At 44.8% G+C, this 15457-nt stretch overlaps 1 protein-coding gene across 1 annotated transcript in view; it reads left to right on the forward strand.

Moving 5' to 3' along the window:
- Positions 1 to 1741: 1741 nt before the first annotated feature.
- Positions 1742 to 15457, forward strand: part of LOC119437272 (uncharacterized) — a 51647-nt gene continuing 37931 nt past the window's right edge. The window contains exons 1-2 of the mRNA XM_037704313.2: positions 1742 to 1909; positions 14483 to 14602. Of these exons, the coding sequence (XP_037560241.1) occupies positions 1742 to 1909; positions 14483 to 14602 (288 nt within the window). The remainder of the gene's footprint in view (positions 1910 to 14482; positions 14603 to 15457) is intronic.

A 15457-nucleotide genomic window follows, 5' to 3' on the forward strand; every position in this document is an offset into this window, starting at 1 on the left:
AAAGATGCAATGCGGAAAAAGAAAGCTGCAAAAGCTCATCAGACCATCAGGTCAGATGGTCAAGCGATGCCGCATCGCAAAGGACACAAAGGACTATAACCCTGGTGCCTATTAAATTTTGACAACTTTGAACCTTGTTTTCTCAGTACAGTTTTTTTTGGCATGTTGCTCAGCTCGTGGAGCAGATATCTTGGTAACTACTTTACACATTTTGATTGCGTTTGTTTTGTCAGATTCACTGAACTGTACTTTAGGGGATAGCGCTCTTCTTTTTTTATCCTAGTGTTTTAAGAATTCGTAGTAGGGTTCCTTGTTTGCAGTGTAAGCGTGCTCACTGCAGTGGGACTGGAGAAAACATAAACTGCAAATTTTAGTGTTGAAAAAAAATTATTTCGAGAACGCTATCCCCTTCTGCATACATTTGGCTGTGCATACAGTATTTAACAAACTTTTCACTTGATTTCGTAAATCCTCCAGTCCCTCCACGAGGTTCAAGAAAGAAATAATTTGTCTAGCAAAAAGTTTTCATGGTACCGCTTTGAAATTTTTATGAAAGCATCATAGAGCCATTCTTATTCTATGTACCAATTTTCATTGACATCCACCAAGAAACAAGAAAGTTGGTACCGAAAGCCGCGTCCCCCCTTAAATGATTATGACGATAGTGCTGAGCTGACCGCAAAAAAAAGCAAGTCCCGCTTATTCGAACATTTTGTCAGCCAAGGAAGAGCGGGCATGGCCTCGGAGACGGGGGGATAGCGTGCGTTACTAATCTTGAAGGCTATACAGGGGAGCACTGGAAGCCAAGCCAGCAGAAAATCCAACATGGCAGCCCCCAAGATCGGGTAGCGAGGCTCGGCGCAAGCGATTTAGTCCGGAAAATCGAACATTGGCACCTAGATTCGTCCGAAAAATCGGTCGCAAAAATGCATTAGCTCTATGGGAATCCTGACGGTACATTTATGAAGTCCGGATTATCCAACAAGTCCGAAAAATTCGTCGGCTACTGTACGCATCTTAATAATGACAGACCAAGTGAAAGCTGCCAAAGGTGACGGAAAAGTAGTATTTTCTTTGTAATTAATAGTACGAGGGTTTTTATTGCTTCGGCACCTTTTACTGATGAAGAAATTTAATTTCATGTTAAAATATTCTCGCCATATAAAAAATTGGCTAGATGGCGCAGTCACCACCCGAATCAAAGGGCTCAGCCGTAGCCATAGTCATGAATCCATCCAACGTTTGCTTCAACAGAAAGTGCGCCATTTTACCGTTTGCTTTGTGTTTCGAGTTGGTAATCAAGATGGCTCCCACAGGATCTCATTTGAGCAAGAAGACAGCCAAAGAACGTGTTCGAGAATACAAGAACACCAGCTTTTACAAAGATGCAGGAGTACTTTTTTGCCAAGTTTCCTTCAGTTCCTTCAGCTTCCTTCAGGTTTAAATATACAAGCATGTTTGGAGTCTGAAAGTTCTTAATAAATAAACTGTTACATGTACCTTATGTCTGTTCAATGTTGCCACGGAATTTTGCAGATTCCTCTATCTTGATTTGCAGAATTTCAAATTTTCCACCGCATAAAGTTAGCAGCTCTAGCCATAGCGTAATTGCAGACTTCTTTTTCTCAACATAAAGTTTCACTGTGGCATCTCTCACAGCTTTGTGTATTACTCTGGGATGTTAACTGTAGGTATCACTGTACGCAAAAGTACATGCAAAAGCAATGTTCAGCGGCTCAGTATGAATCCTTACAATTTCTTCGGCTACACTGTGCAGGCTATTTTTCTTCCTGGAGACAACGATATTGGTGGAGAAAGAAAGTCAGTGGGCAAGGCTGAGCTGCAGCGCTTCAACTCTTACTTCCGCAACGATACCTTCTTGACTTATCGTGGAATCGACTTTATCAAGGTAAGCGTTTTCAATGGGCAGGGTGCATTTGTCTGCAATTGTACACACCTCGAGAACTTACAGTAGTGGCCCCTGGAGCGTGATGTCAATTCAAGACGTCAAGAGGTATGTGGCTCTGTGACACAAGGGGCATAGAAGCCTTAAATATATATACATGCATGTGCCAATGTAAAGCAAGGAATATATAAGTTGTGACCTGTGCGGTGCATAAACATAACCGTTGCATTAGACTACACATTGTGTAGGATGAAAGTAAACACAATTGTGTTCATCGCTGTTAGTTGTACAGTCGAACCTCGCTACAACGAAACTCACGGGACGTGTGAAAAATTCCGTTGTGACGAAATTTGCCCCAAAACACTGGCAAATTTGACTACACTCTCACAAACATCATTTATTTCCGAAAAAAGTCGGTTACCTTTCGTTGTGGCAAAATCTGACCCAAAAGACTGTCAGATTTCAGTACACACTCAAAAACGTCATTCATTTCCGAAAAAAGTCGGTCATCTTTGTTTGCCTCCGTCCTTTGGCCATCATCGCCGTGGTGCGATGTTCACACTCGATCAGCAGCTGCATTGCAACGTCGTCATCTTGGGCGCCAATGAAATTGCGAATGATGTCAAAAGCGTCCATTACAACTAGTGCATGAGGTGGGGCCGATGCATCTTGTGCATCACTTTCATCGTCCGACGACGCGTCGTTATGGCAAACTTCTTCAATGATAGACTCGTCGTCCAACTCTTCATGAACAATTACGTCCGTTGGTACATTTCCGGTGTCTCGAAGGGCTGCCCATGTCGCAGTAACTTCTGTAGAGGGTGACTCCACTCCAAAACGGTCGTCTTCCTCGTCCGTTGTCGAGTTGCCCGTCACTTCAGCCTCAGGCTTAAAGCCACCGTGCGCAAAGCAATTTTCAATTATGCTGCTCCGGGTTGCCGTCCACGCCGCGGCAATCATTTGTAGGGCCACGAACAAGTCCACTTCGGTCTCCCACCCGGTGTCAACATTCAGCAACAGTCGAATCAAACGCTGCCGATATGCACTTTTCACACTGTGAATGATGCCTTGGTCTAACGGCTGAATCAAAGCAGTGCAGTTTGGAGGGAAGAAGCGAACTTCCACGTTTTCCAACTCAGCGTCCTCAACATTATACGCTGAGCAATTGTCAATAAGCAAGCACACCTTGCACCTTGCACACCTTGTAAATGATAATAATATGTTCCCGATGCTTTCTTTGCACATTTTGCATTTATTAAAGATGTCTTTATAAGAGGGGTTTGTAAAGCCTGCTTCACATAGCGAGATTTTAGTGGTGATTTTTCACTTGCGATGTTGAAGGTGTGGCAAATGTGCGATCGTGCGTGCAGTTTTTAACATGTAATATTCAACGCGGCAGAGTGGATAAGGAATCAATAACAGTGCAGATCATCAGACACGTTACTGTGGCCTGCCTGCTTTTTTATATTTTCACATTGTAGAATCACACTGCCAAGGGCGTGCGTTACCAATTTAACTTTTTGTTAAGCAAACTTGTGCCTAAAAAAACAAGTAACACTCATAGCACAATGATAACAGCAAACACGATCATCGGTCGTGAAAATCTGAACTCACTAGTCCATGTCATCCACTGTTTATGCATCTACAGTGATGCTACAGTGATGTTATTGCTACGCCAAACTGCGCCAAGAAGTAAGACCTGCTACATTTGACCCAAAATTGCGTAATTTGTGCAGAGGCTGCCCCACACCCTTTCTTGCTTTTTTTTTTTTTTTCGGGAGCACAGAAGACGGCAAGCGCTGTCTTCTGATCATCGCTGATAGGTTGACGTGCCTCAGACATGGTGCTGCAGAGCATCAATTAAAGTGTCACTAAAGAAGTATGTGCAAAGCACCTAAACTGAGCCACAAACAAACACTGTCCGTTTTAGTGACTAATGAAAACAAGAATAATCAAGAGGTGTTGAGTTTCACTAACTTCCTTGAGGTAAACATTGTAGTTGCCCTAGATAGCGAACAGGAAATGCAGAGTATATATGTCCCTTGGGCTTGCTTACGGAGTGCTTGTTTGTGTGATTTTTGTAGTTGAGGTTATGCTTATAAGGAACACTGTAACATGTGCACAATCATATTTTCCAAGAACTTGTAAAGAATGGAATTCCCTACCCACATCACTAACAAGCATCACTGATACCATACAATTTAAAAATGCCCTTACGACGCTGATTACCTAATTACCGCTTTTAACTGATTTTAGTATCATGTCTTGGTTCTCGCCTAATATAATTGTTCAATTGTTCTACAGTCTACGTTCGTTACAACGTACCCTCGTACAACAGACTTTCAGGTATACGGCACGGCCACGCGGGTGCCGTATCTTGAAAGCGATCTTATCTTGAAAGGACAAAGTGTGCTCAGTGCCAATAGCTTTGTATATGCTGTGCTTTCGACGTTTAGTTCGCTCGCTGCTGCTGCCGCACTTCCTGACTGCAGCATTTTGACAGCAACTTTCTGCGGTCATTGAGCGAGATGTGCTCATGTTTACCTGTGTGTGCATGACACCCTGCTTGTTAATTTAGTTAGTAAGCGAATGTTTACAACTTTATATGGCCAATAAAACTATTATCCTTAGTTCATGTAGCTGCCTACTAATTTGCTATCGTAATCGATGCTTTGTCTTTTGAGGGAAACTGCGACTTTTTCTTTTTTACTTTGGACGTTCGTCACTCACTCTTTGCAATAGCGTTGTTAGACATCGCGACCAAAGTCTCGGAAGTGAAGCATTTCGGATAATACGGACTTCGGATAACACTCACATTCTTTGTCAGATTATGAGTGTCCGTTGTATAACGAGATTCGACCGTATTATATGTTGTAAGAAAATTGTTAGCAATATTAATCTTTCTCCTCTATTGTTTTATATTCTTGTATGAAATGTGCTTTGTGTTCTTTTTTATTGTTGTGAATTGCCCTTCCTCTCTGAAATGTACTCTGTACATTGAGGGTAACATAAATAAATAAGCTGGTACAGGCTTTGAAGACAGAGTCGGGGAAAGGCTGCTCGCGGCAGCTTAACAATACATAAATGCCTTCTAAGTATAAATGGAAAGACGTGCGGTGTCAGCTTTGACCAAGCACTGCCACCTGTCATTGTTGTGCAGCTTGTACAGAAAATTTACCCGCATTTGAAATCTTCTCGACTGCACTTCTTGAGCTCTTGTGATATTACAGTCAACGACAGGTTATTCGGACACCAATAAAAATTCGGACATGCTTGATTATTTGGACAGCCCCATGGCACTGCCACTAGCCCTGTAGACTAACCGTGGAACCTCGTTAAACCGTACTTGGAGGGGACGTGAAGAAAGTACAAGCTAAGCGGCACTTTGGCTTACCCAAAAGTAAGAAATACCTAGTATGCACTTACCTGCCTGTGGAGATGAAACCTTTCTCCCAAGACATCAAATAAACCTTTTTATTTCGTAGAAAGAGGCCGCAAGAAATCCATCACTTTTGTTTGGCGCTTCAGCGGCCTCGCAATGACAACTGCAGTCTCGAAGCCATCCAAGTAGAAGGCCAATGGGTCCATTAAACCCATCTTTTCAGTGAACAGCTGTATCACATCCAGTGTTTGCACTGTTTCCACAACTATCCGACACGGCACATCTTCCGGCTCAGCGTTGTTGTTGTTCTCACCGTCGCTTGCACTGGGTAATTTGACACTCACAAAGTTAAAGGGTAACTGAGTCAGGGATTCTTCTCAACTACACTTCGTAAGAAACTGCGGCTTAAACAGGTACAGTTTAACGAGATTCCACTGTATATAAGAACAACCTAAATTTCAGACACCTTACAGCCCGTCGTGCCATAATTCGGGCTACAACTGCAGACCATGTGCCACCGAGTCAAGCAAAATAGCGATATTTTCGTTTTGAGACATCGCCGGCATGGTCATCGTCCACATCACTGGTGCTCCGCAAAGCCGAAACTAGCAAAGCCCTGTCGATCTAGTAGTTGCCAATGAGAATTCGCGGCATGCATTGATTACACTTTTATCTGTCTGTAGCGACAGCATGTCAATATTCAACATACGGGCAACACTTTCCACTCTATTCTATGCCATTCTCATCATCCACTGTTCATGGCCGACTGGTCCCATTGAGAGCAGGTGCAAAGCATTGCTCTGACCACTGACGATGCATGAAAAAAAAATAGGAATAAAGGCATTGCTAGAAAATTGCGGGCATGAAATGTCTAGGCCAAGGGCAAGTACATGTGCGGGCAGCAACATGCATTGAAAAACTTGGGTCGTATTCTTAGGAGATAAAAGGTACTTTCATTTTTGCATGACTAGCACCTAGACTTGTAACCGTTGCAGAAAAAAAATTTACCGATTACAATTATACTTGCTCCTTTTAAAAAATGTACTTGATCACAGTTGATCACAGTCAAGAATGTAATTGAAAAATTACTCAAAAGTAATCGATGACTTGTACATTACTTTTCTATGAACTTTTAAAAGGGTCCTGAACCACCTTTTGGGCTTGTTGAAGAAAGACAGTCAGCAAATAGCATACGCTGCTGTGAGCATCTTAGCCAAATTGTGCAGCTGTGCGCGGCAGTGGCGTAGCCAAGGGGGGGGGGGTTGGGGGGGTTCAACCCCCCCCCCAATTTTTGCACCCCCCCCCCACTAACCCACCCTTTTCTCTCGTCGCTTCGCGCTGACATATTTCAAGAAACCGGTGCTACTTTCACACTTTGATTCCTGGGCGCTTCCGTTTGGGTTGGTAATTTACAGCGAATCATGTCTGCATATGGAAAAAAACTGTCACGGTGTTTGTCAAGGCCTTGACACTCTGTGAGGTTCGCAACAAATGAAGCAACAAATGCGGCAGCCGCATTTTAGATGAAGGCAAAAATGCTCGAGGCCCGTTTACTTAGATTTAGGTGCACGTTAAAGTCCCCAGGTGGTCGAAATTTCCGGTATACATTTCCGCCGCTTCCCTTCAGGTGCCGGTTAGGCCGCGTTCGCGTAGGAACTTGGTCTCGAAGCTGTCGGAAGCGGCAAAATCTTGCAAAAATCCGCCCACCTAGGCGGCAAAACAGGCAGAAAAACAGGCGGCGAGCCAAATTGGTCTCGGACCGATTTTTTCGCCATGGCGAAGCGGAAACACGGCGGAAAGTCGTTCTGCTCGACCGGAAGCTACACTAGCATGTAAAATTCCGGTCGTAACATTGAACATGGCACCAAAAGTGTAGGCTGTAATGCTGATCGACGCGATCAAGAACCACCCCTTGCTCTACGACAAGAGTGGCACTCAAACGTACTGTCAGCAATACTCGCGATAGTATTCAACGTCGCGCGACAGGAGGTGCGGCAACAAAGCCTTGGCGTGACCCAACTTCTTACACTTTTGCAAAGCCAGGCGAACCCACCACTGCCGTTTCCGAGGTTTTCTTGTCTTCCGTTTATTCATTGTCCATTTCTAGAAAACAAGTAGGTAGAAGTATAAAAGCCATTTCTTCTTCCACTTCCATGGAAGACAATAGTTAGGCAGATTCCTCGTTGGCGCTCCATAATTCTCCTCGCACGTGCACGGTATGTTGCAGAAGTCGCGGGGTGCTTTTCTCGTCGCGACGATAGATTGGGAGCGTAGGTCTCACGTAGGACACGCAGGCTTCGGCGAGCCTCAACACAAGGGCCAGCCCGGGTTTTAGCTGTAGTGTTCCCGTTGCCCCTTTGGTGTCCTGGAGGCGCCGACAATACGAAATGATGAAATGTTATTACAACTTGTAAATAAAAGCTATTAAAGAAATATAATCACGCCTATAGGCAGCAACCTGTGACACAGCGCTACCGCGTGCGTGTGAGGAGAATTACAGAACGCCAACGAGGAACTTACCGAAGGTCGCAGATGACACGCGAAATTGCGCAAGATGATCACTTTTGATGACGGGTGGGTCAGTGAATGAACATACCACTCGAAATAATGCGATAATGAGCGCCACCACGCCGACAAACGTACGCAGACTAGATGGATGTGGACGAAAGTGGCAGCGGCGGCCGCGGTGGTAGCAAAACAAATGTGAACTTGGACATGCGCGGAAAAGATTTTCCGGCCGCTTTGGCCTCTCCACCCGCTTGCCGCTTCCCAAATGTGAACGTAGCCATAGTCTGCAGCGCAAAACGTCTCTCATTTGCGATTGCGCTCCTACGGAAGGCTGGTAGTTACTGTTGTGTTGCTGAATCCCAAACCAGCAATTACGAAAGGCTGGTAGTTGCTGTTGTGTTGTGGAATCCTAAACCAGCAATGTACAAACGAAAGGGTTGATGCCAGCAGTGAAATTCCACCGACTCGCAACAGAATGCATGAAACAGACAGCCGACAAGCATGGATTACTGCTGTGCGCAGTACAGCGTAAGTAAACTCTTGTTGCAGGCGCTGACAGTTCTCGTCTGAGTTAACGCGTCCTGAGAAATTGATTATGTGCACTATGCACTGAACAAGACCGGAGTTCATTCCTGCATCACTAGTACACCAATCAGTCGGGATTCTGTGAGGTACAAGGCCACTTCCTGTTTGCACCGGCCTAAGGGAAGCAGAAATGACTCGCACGCACTACTTAAAATGCGTACACATGCCATAACTATGCAGTGCGGTGAAATATTCTGTACAATTCTGAATCTGTTGACGTAAAGGCAAATGACGGCTGCACGCTCGCACACAGCGGAAGACACAGCGGCCCATGCACTTGCCGCAGGAAATGCAAGGCGACGAAAGCTTCGTAAAAAAAGCATTACTCGTTTTTGCGCGTATTTAAGTTTTCTAGCGCAAAGATGCAGCGAACAAGCTATTGCTATGGGAGTAGGTATAGCCTGGTAACACGTGCATTTTCACATGTATAGCCGTCCTTGACCTGTGAAACGCACTTCGCCCCGACGAGGACGACGCCATCTACACTTAACGGAGATTAACAATTAATGATGTCTTCTCCGATCGGGCGGGTCGTCTCAATGATGCGTTTTCGAAGACTGGTCCATTCAGTGGCGCGATGAGAGACGGTTGCTCCAAACGCCCACTGTACCTGTCGTACTTACTGTATTTTACTGAGCTTACATTACTTGTTACTTAATTTCTTCACAAGCACACAGTGCCACACACACACGCGAGGGGGGGGGGGGGGGGTCCCATGTCTTTGATATACATGCATAGAGTGTGCTTAAACTACCGATACTTATTATCGATCACGTCACGTAGTGGAAAGCAGACGCTTGCGCCCCCCCCGGTCGGGCCGATGAACCCCCCCCCCCCCCCCCGACAAAAACTACGCCCCTGGTGCGCGGCGCGTGGAACTCGCAAGCGGAGTGCAAGGTCACCTTTTCCTGAAACGCTCTTTTCAACAGAAGCCTGCTCCTCACTCTTTTCTGGTTGCTTTATTTTGTAATGTAGCAGATTCCCATACATCGCTACTATTGGCCAATAGCTGACATCAATCAAGAAGGGTGTTTGGATCAGTGCGCTTCTTCCTACTGTTACTGTATATATTTATTGGCGCAGTTTAATACACAGGCTGAAGTAAGCGAAAATCTGGTTTCAAATTTTTATAATAATTACTTACTTCCAGAAGAAATGGACCATCGTCTGCTCACGCTATGCCACAGCCGTCCACGTAGAAATTAAACTTTGGCCACCCTGCTTATCGGTGTCGTAGCCGTCGGGTCTCGCCAATTTCAACTAGTTTTAAACACTCAACTAACCTCAAACCACGTGAAACTTGGGGTCAGACCACATGCACATTTGCCAGCGCACGCTCACTCCTGGCTGCTCCTGCTTAGACACCTTGGCAGATTTCGCTTCGTATTGAGCTATTGATAACGTTCCAAAATGAGCAAGTTTGATATGGCATCTGTTGGTCAAGCTAATGCAGGACAAAGCCAGTCCGCACCACATAGCACGGCCAATCTGGAGCATATTGACACATGTACTTATTTATCCTTTCTCGGGGACTGCATTTCACCCACTAATAACTTAAAGCTATCGTTCAGCGCAAGACGTGCCAGCATGATTGGAAATACAGTTAAACCTGCTTATAACGAACCTCCATATAACGAATTCCTGGATATAACGAAGTTTTTCTAATCCCCGCCATTACTCCGTAGAAGCACATGTATATGCAACCTCTACGTAACGAAGTGGCAGCGGGAGACCCCCTCGAAATAACGAATTTTTCCCGCCAACAACCTATAGATTTCGCCCCAAATTTTGTACATTTTTTCGCGAGCAGCAACCGGAAGCACCTTCTCCGCTGCGACGGAATGCGAAGCGAGCGCACGTCTGCGTGCGTGCGAGGCGGGCCTGCATCCCTCGATCCGGCAATCTTGCCATCACGCGGAAGTGAGCTTTCCCCCTCCCTTCATTCAAACCTGATCCTGCCGCTTGCTGCAGCTGGCCTAGCCCACCAAGCCGGCACTCTCCTTTTCCAGTTGATGTCGCCGAAGCGCTGGCAGACGCTGTGACACATCACACTCGATGAGCGCAGACACGCGCTGTCAAACGCTGGCGGCGTGTGGAAGCGCCGCTGCAGAAGCGAGCGAAGTGACCTTCGTGCTGTTTTCTATCGCTTCAACGCAAACTGAGCGCCGAGAACACACAGCACGCATAAAGCTACGAACCGCCGACGCACCTACACTGCTTAGACACTGCCGCAACGCAGATTGCTTTCAAGATACGGCCGGCGCAGTACGCAGTCGATGCCAGAGTACGGTACAACGCCGCCCGCTATCCCTTCCCCCTCGCCGGGGCCTCGAGCGCAACGGAAGAAGGCGCGCTTCCTCCCTGCTTTTGTTTCTTGCGCGCGGGAGATTTAAACGCGGTCGTCGGCTCCCCTCGCATGTTTTCACTCGCCCATACAGCATATGGCGCGCAACGTCTGCGTTATCGCCCTTGGACTTTATACTGAACATCTATGAGCCAAAACTAATTTTAGGGCCACAACGCGTCATAGAAACCATCTTTAGATAGCAGATACGGATCTCAAGGGCTATACTTATGCTGGTGGAAACCGAAAATACGTCATAGTTGTCGCCCCCGGCACTTTGGGCGGCCAATGCCATCATCAAGCCACCTAGCCAAGCGACATGAAAAGTCAAAATGGCCGCTTGGGCCAGCGCCGGGTGGCAGTTCGCAACGTATGATGCGGGAACGGTCCCACAGTTGCGACACAACAGTGGCGTTACCAATGCATTGGGTGCTATGGGAGCTGTGCCGGGACCGGCCGAAAACGACGTAGCAGCTGGGAAAACGCAGCACCTGGGAACGTAACAGCGGGGTTCTACTGTAACACTATACGATGCTACGACGCCATCGTGACACTCGCTCTTCATTTCCGATGCCTCGCGCTTGTGCAAAACGACACAATACGCGTCCACGCATCCAGTACCTGGTGTGACATTCCAAGGATGAGGTCTTCGATGAAAACGGAAAACGGGTGCGCGTTACAATTGAGGGCGCGTTAAAATCGAGCAAATATGGTAAGCGTTTCTTTTTGTAATTTTTGTGCCGAACCTGCATATAACGAAATCCTCTTTATAACGAAGTTTTTCGGGAATTTGTCAATTTCATTATATCCAGGTTTAACTGTATCTCGAATGTTATCGATGGTTCTATCCGTGTTCTGTTGTCACCAAAGCTTTTGTAATCTGATTGTATGCCTGACACGAATTGTGTAGTACTTTGTGGAAGACACGTGGGCACCAGCAATTACTCTGGAGCCTTTGATGACTCATGTATAAAAGGCCGTCACACTTGACCGGCAGAACAGACTTTTGACGATCGCCGACTGTGTTCGCCGCTTTCGTTGTGCTTCGAGTGCAACTTGCTTTTGTAGGCACAAGTTCACCCAATAAAAAGTCAGTTTCATCAGTCGCAGTTTTGCTGCTTGCTGTGTTCTTTGTCGTCACTACTGCATGACAGTATGAGCGTGAGCGTGCACTGAAGCACTGTTGTGCACAAAGCAAACACTGCGAATATGCACTACAGTTGCCTGTAGCTGTGGTCTGCTATGTAGCGTAGATACCGCGGCCGCTGCGGGGTGCCGCAACGATTCTACTGGCTGAGCATACTGCGGCTCGCTGAGGACAACCGCTTTTGGCTCGTAGGAGGCGTCAAAATCGAAAGCGGTGGGGTCTACGTGAACATCCAAAATCAATTTCGAACTATGCATCGCAATGACGTTCAGTAGGCGGAGCGTTGTGGGCACGCTCCGCTCTGCCCTAGCATTCGCAGTACAAGTCATTGATGAAGGAGCGGAGCACCGCTTAGGGGGTGTTTGATTGCCACGAACTCGGCTACTGCTGAATGCATTGAAGTACTTTTTGAAGCAAAGTATTTTTGAAAAAGTCTATTTTAACTTTAAATGCATTTTTTGACTTCGATAAAAAGTGGTTCAGGGCCCCTAATAACATTGCACATATACAGTAAATGGAACGTGCTGGCCTGGCACTTCGAGCGCTTTCTCTGCAGCCCTTCACATATTTCTTCACTAACAATTGGTTTCCAAACATTTTGTTTATCATCTTGTTTTTGTTGTAAAGACATGAGCCACCTCACTGAAAACTCGCCCAATGTATGTGCTGGGAGGTAAGGCGATTTTGTAATGTATACATATCTCACGCGCAACACTGTGCTTTCTCAGCATCTGGGTCCTCAATGAAGCGTAGCCGCTTCATTGTTCAGAAGACACTTCAGAAGATGCTCCCAACTGAGCCCAATGAAAAGCTGAAAATATCGTCCGTATACAATTTCCTGTCATTAAAGTCCTAAGTAGCATTTACTATCAAGACATGCCAGCACCGTTTCAATTGCATTAGGGGGAGCTGTTCAGATGAGGAAACAAATACTGAGTTCCCGAGTTTGCCTGTCTCAACATGCGCATCCACGAGGCAGCTGAGTGGTATGACCTTAGGCTTTCCACTGTAGCTTCCGCCAAATTCAGGTTTACAAAGCTGCAACGCCTTTTACAGCTTGCCTCGTCAAAAAGTTGACTGTTTACAGGTAATTGGTTACTGAAAAAAAGTAATTGAATTACAGCGAGCATTACTGAGTAAACAAAGTAATCGTTAAATTACAATATTACCAAGACATCTAATTGATTTCAAGTAAATAATTCCATGTCACTTGTTACGTAAAAGTCTGCTAGCACCGGATGCGTCGACGAGCGGCAGCATTTCTGCACTATGATAAGATAGTGTACTCTTAGATGCTGATGCGTCTTGCGCTAGTCGCATGAAATTGGAGGTATTTCCGACGTGACAATCCGAGAATATGGCCCACCTTTTTTAGCCAGTTGTGGGATAAAGTCACTTATTTTTGGGCGAATCTGATGCTTCGGACTTATGGTAATTTTATAGGTTCCCGTCGAGTCCGAATTATCAGTCAGCGACTCTATAAGAGTACACAGATGTGATTTGTTTTTTCTGCAAGGAATTCAGCTTTTAAAGACAGTGCTCCATACTTTACTACTATGCGACGGCATGCTCGGCTCAAAGGTGCAGCGGACAATACCTATAACCTCGAGTAAGGCTAGCCAAAGTAAGGTAACGGAATTTTCACAATTATGTTTCGTTTTGCAACAAATTTTCTGTCAGTGCTATCTTATTTTGCAACATTGAAATTCTCATGAAAGCAAATTTTTTCGCTTTTCTCACTAATTATTGCGGGGCTCAACTGTAGTAATACATAATCAACATGTTATAAACACTTACTGATGCTAAAGAAATATTGTTTCAACTCTTATTAGCCTTTAATATTCCTTCTTTTTTTTTTCACTCACAATATACATGGAATGGAATAATCTGTCCAACTCTATTACTAGTGGTAATTCTTTAAGTGAGTTTTTATCATTACTTGAATACCATATACATGATTGGTTACACATATGAGCATTGGAATTTCTTTTTTGTAGCCCTGATTATTATGCATTCATACTTTTTTGTTGGATACCAACTGTTTTAACATATATTTTTTTGCTAACATTTATCTGTTAAACCCACCGTGGCTCTGGCGTTGCGCTGCTAAGCCCGAGGGTGCGGAATTGAATCCCCGCCGCGGTGGCCCCATTTCGATGGGGGCAAAATACAAAAACGCCCCTGTACCATGCATTGGGTGCACGTTATATAACCCCAGGTAGCGAAACTATTTCGGAGTCCCCCACTACGGCATGCCTCATAATCATATGATAGTCTTGGCATGTAAAACCTCAGCATTTAATTTAATTTTTAATTTATCTGGTAAAGAAATGTACTACTTTTTTTCACTCGTGCTACCTGTGTTTTTCAACTCAAAAGTGATATCAGTAATATTGTTGTTGTTTTTGATGAAGCATTACACATTCATAAGCTGGTTGGCTTTTAAGTGCTGTCTTGTAAAATATCTTGTCCTGCTACCATGTGTTCATTAGACTATTAAAAATAAAAATAAAATATATTTGCGACAAGGTTCGACATGATATGTACCTGGGGACATAGTGTCTGCATTCACCAACAGTGTCCCTTCCAATCTCTCTACTGCTTGCCCAGGTGAACTACCTGACAACCTCATATGCCTACCGGTCTCACCTGTCCCAGCTGGGAAGCAATGTTCGCTTCGTCCTCTCTCATGTGCCTTTATCCACAAGTTATGGTCACTATATCAAGGATGTAAGTGTGCTACAGTTTTCCTCAAACAAGATGCTAGGAAAGCATTGTATTCAGGAGAGCGCCAAACAGAAAAAGTGTAAACAGAAGAAAGTTAAAACAGAAAAGTGCCTCATTCCATTACAGGACAGTGAAAGCTGTAAATTTGAGTAGATATGAGTTGCTTAATGCAGCTTTTGTGCTGAATTAAACACGAGTTATTGTATTGCAATCTATTGCCCTCTTTTATCTCTCTTTTGTGGGTATGGAATGCATTAGAGCTTTAGAGGTTGGTTGTGAAAATAATGTCACTTAAACTTGGTGTTAGCTTCTGAACATTTTATCACAACAGCTTAAGTTTTAATGAATGTCTAATGTCCAATTCCAAAATGTGGACAGCTGCCTTGTTTTTATCAACTGTGAAAGCCAGCTAGCAAAGGAACTTGTGTTAGCAATCAGTGCCAATTATGTTGTTTTCTAACATTTTTATTGGCCCACCAAATAGCCCACTTGTGTACCTTCTAGGTTCTTTCTCCTGGATGCAAGAAGAGGCAGTACAAACAATAGTCATGCCTTCCCAAAGCTGTTCTGCTTTCATTTTGTGCTATGCTTTGACATCCATGTGCATGACATTTTTAATAATACTGTGATCTTTTTTTTTTTTTTTTTTACGAAATTGCACTGAGCAGTGCTTGAAAAAAGCATCACGTTCTGTGTCTAATTTTAATTTGCTTTACTCCAAGAATATTTGCTGCTCAATGTTATTTTCTGTGATACAAAAGCAGCTCTTACAGGTGAAATGTCACATCATCTTTATTGACCTAATTGGGCTATCCTGCTCCTATAACTTCACTCAATGTAGTTCCATTCTAATATGCT

The sequence above is a fragment of the Dermacentor silvarum genome, chromosome 1, assembly GCF_013339745.2.
Source record: "Dermacentor silvarum isolate Dsil-2018 chromosome 1, BIME_Dsil_1.4, whole genome shotgun sequence".
NCBI lineage: Eukaryota > Metazoa > Arthropoda > Arachnida > Ixodida > Ixodidae > Dermacentor > Dermacentor silvarum.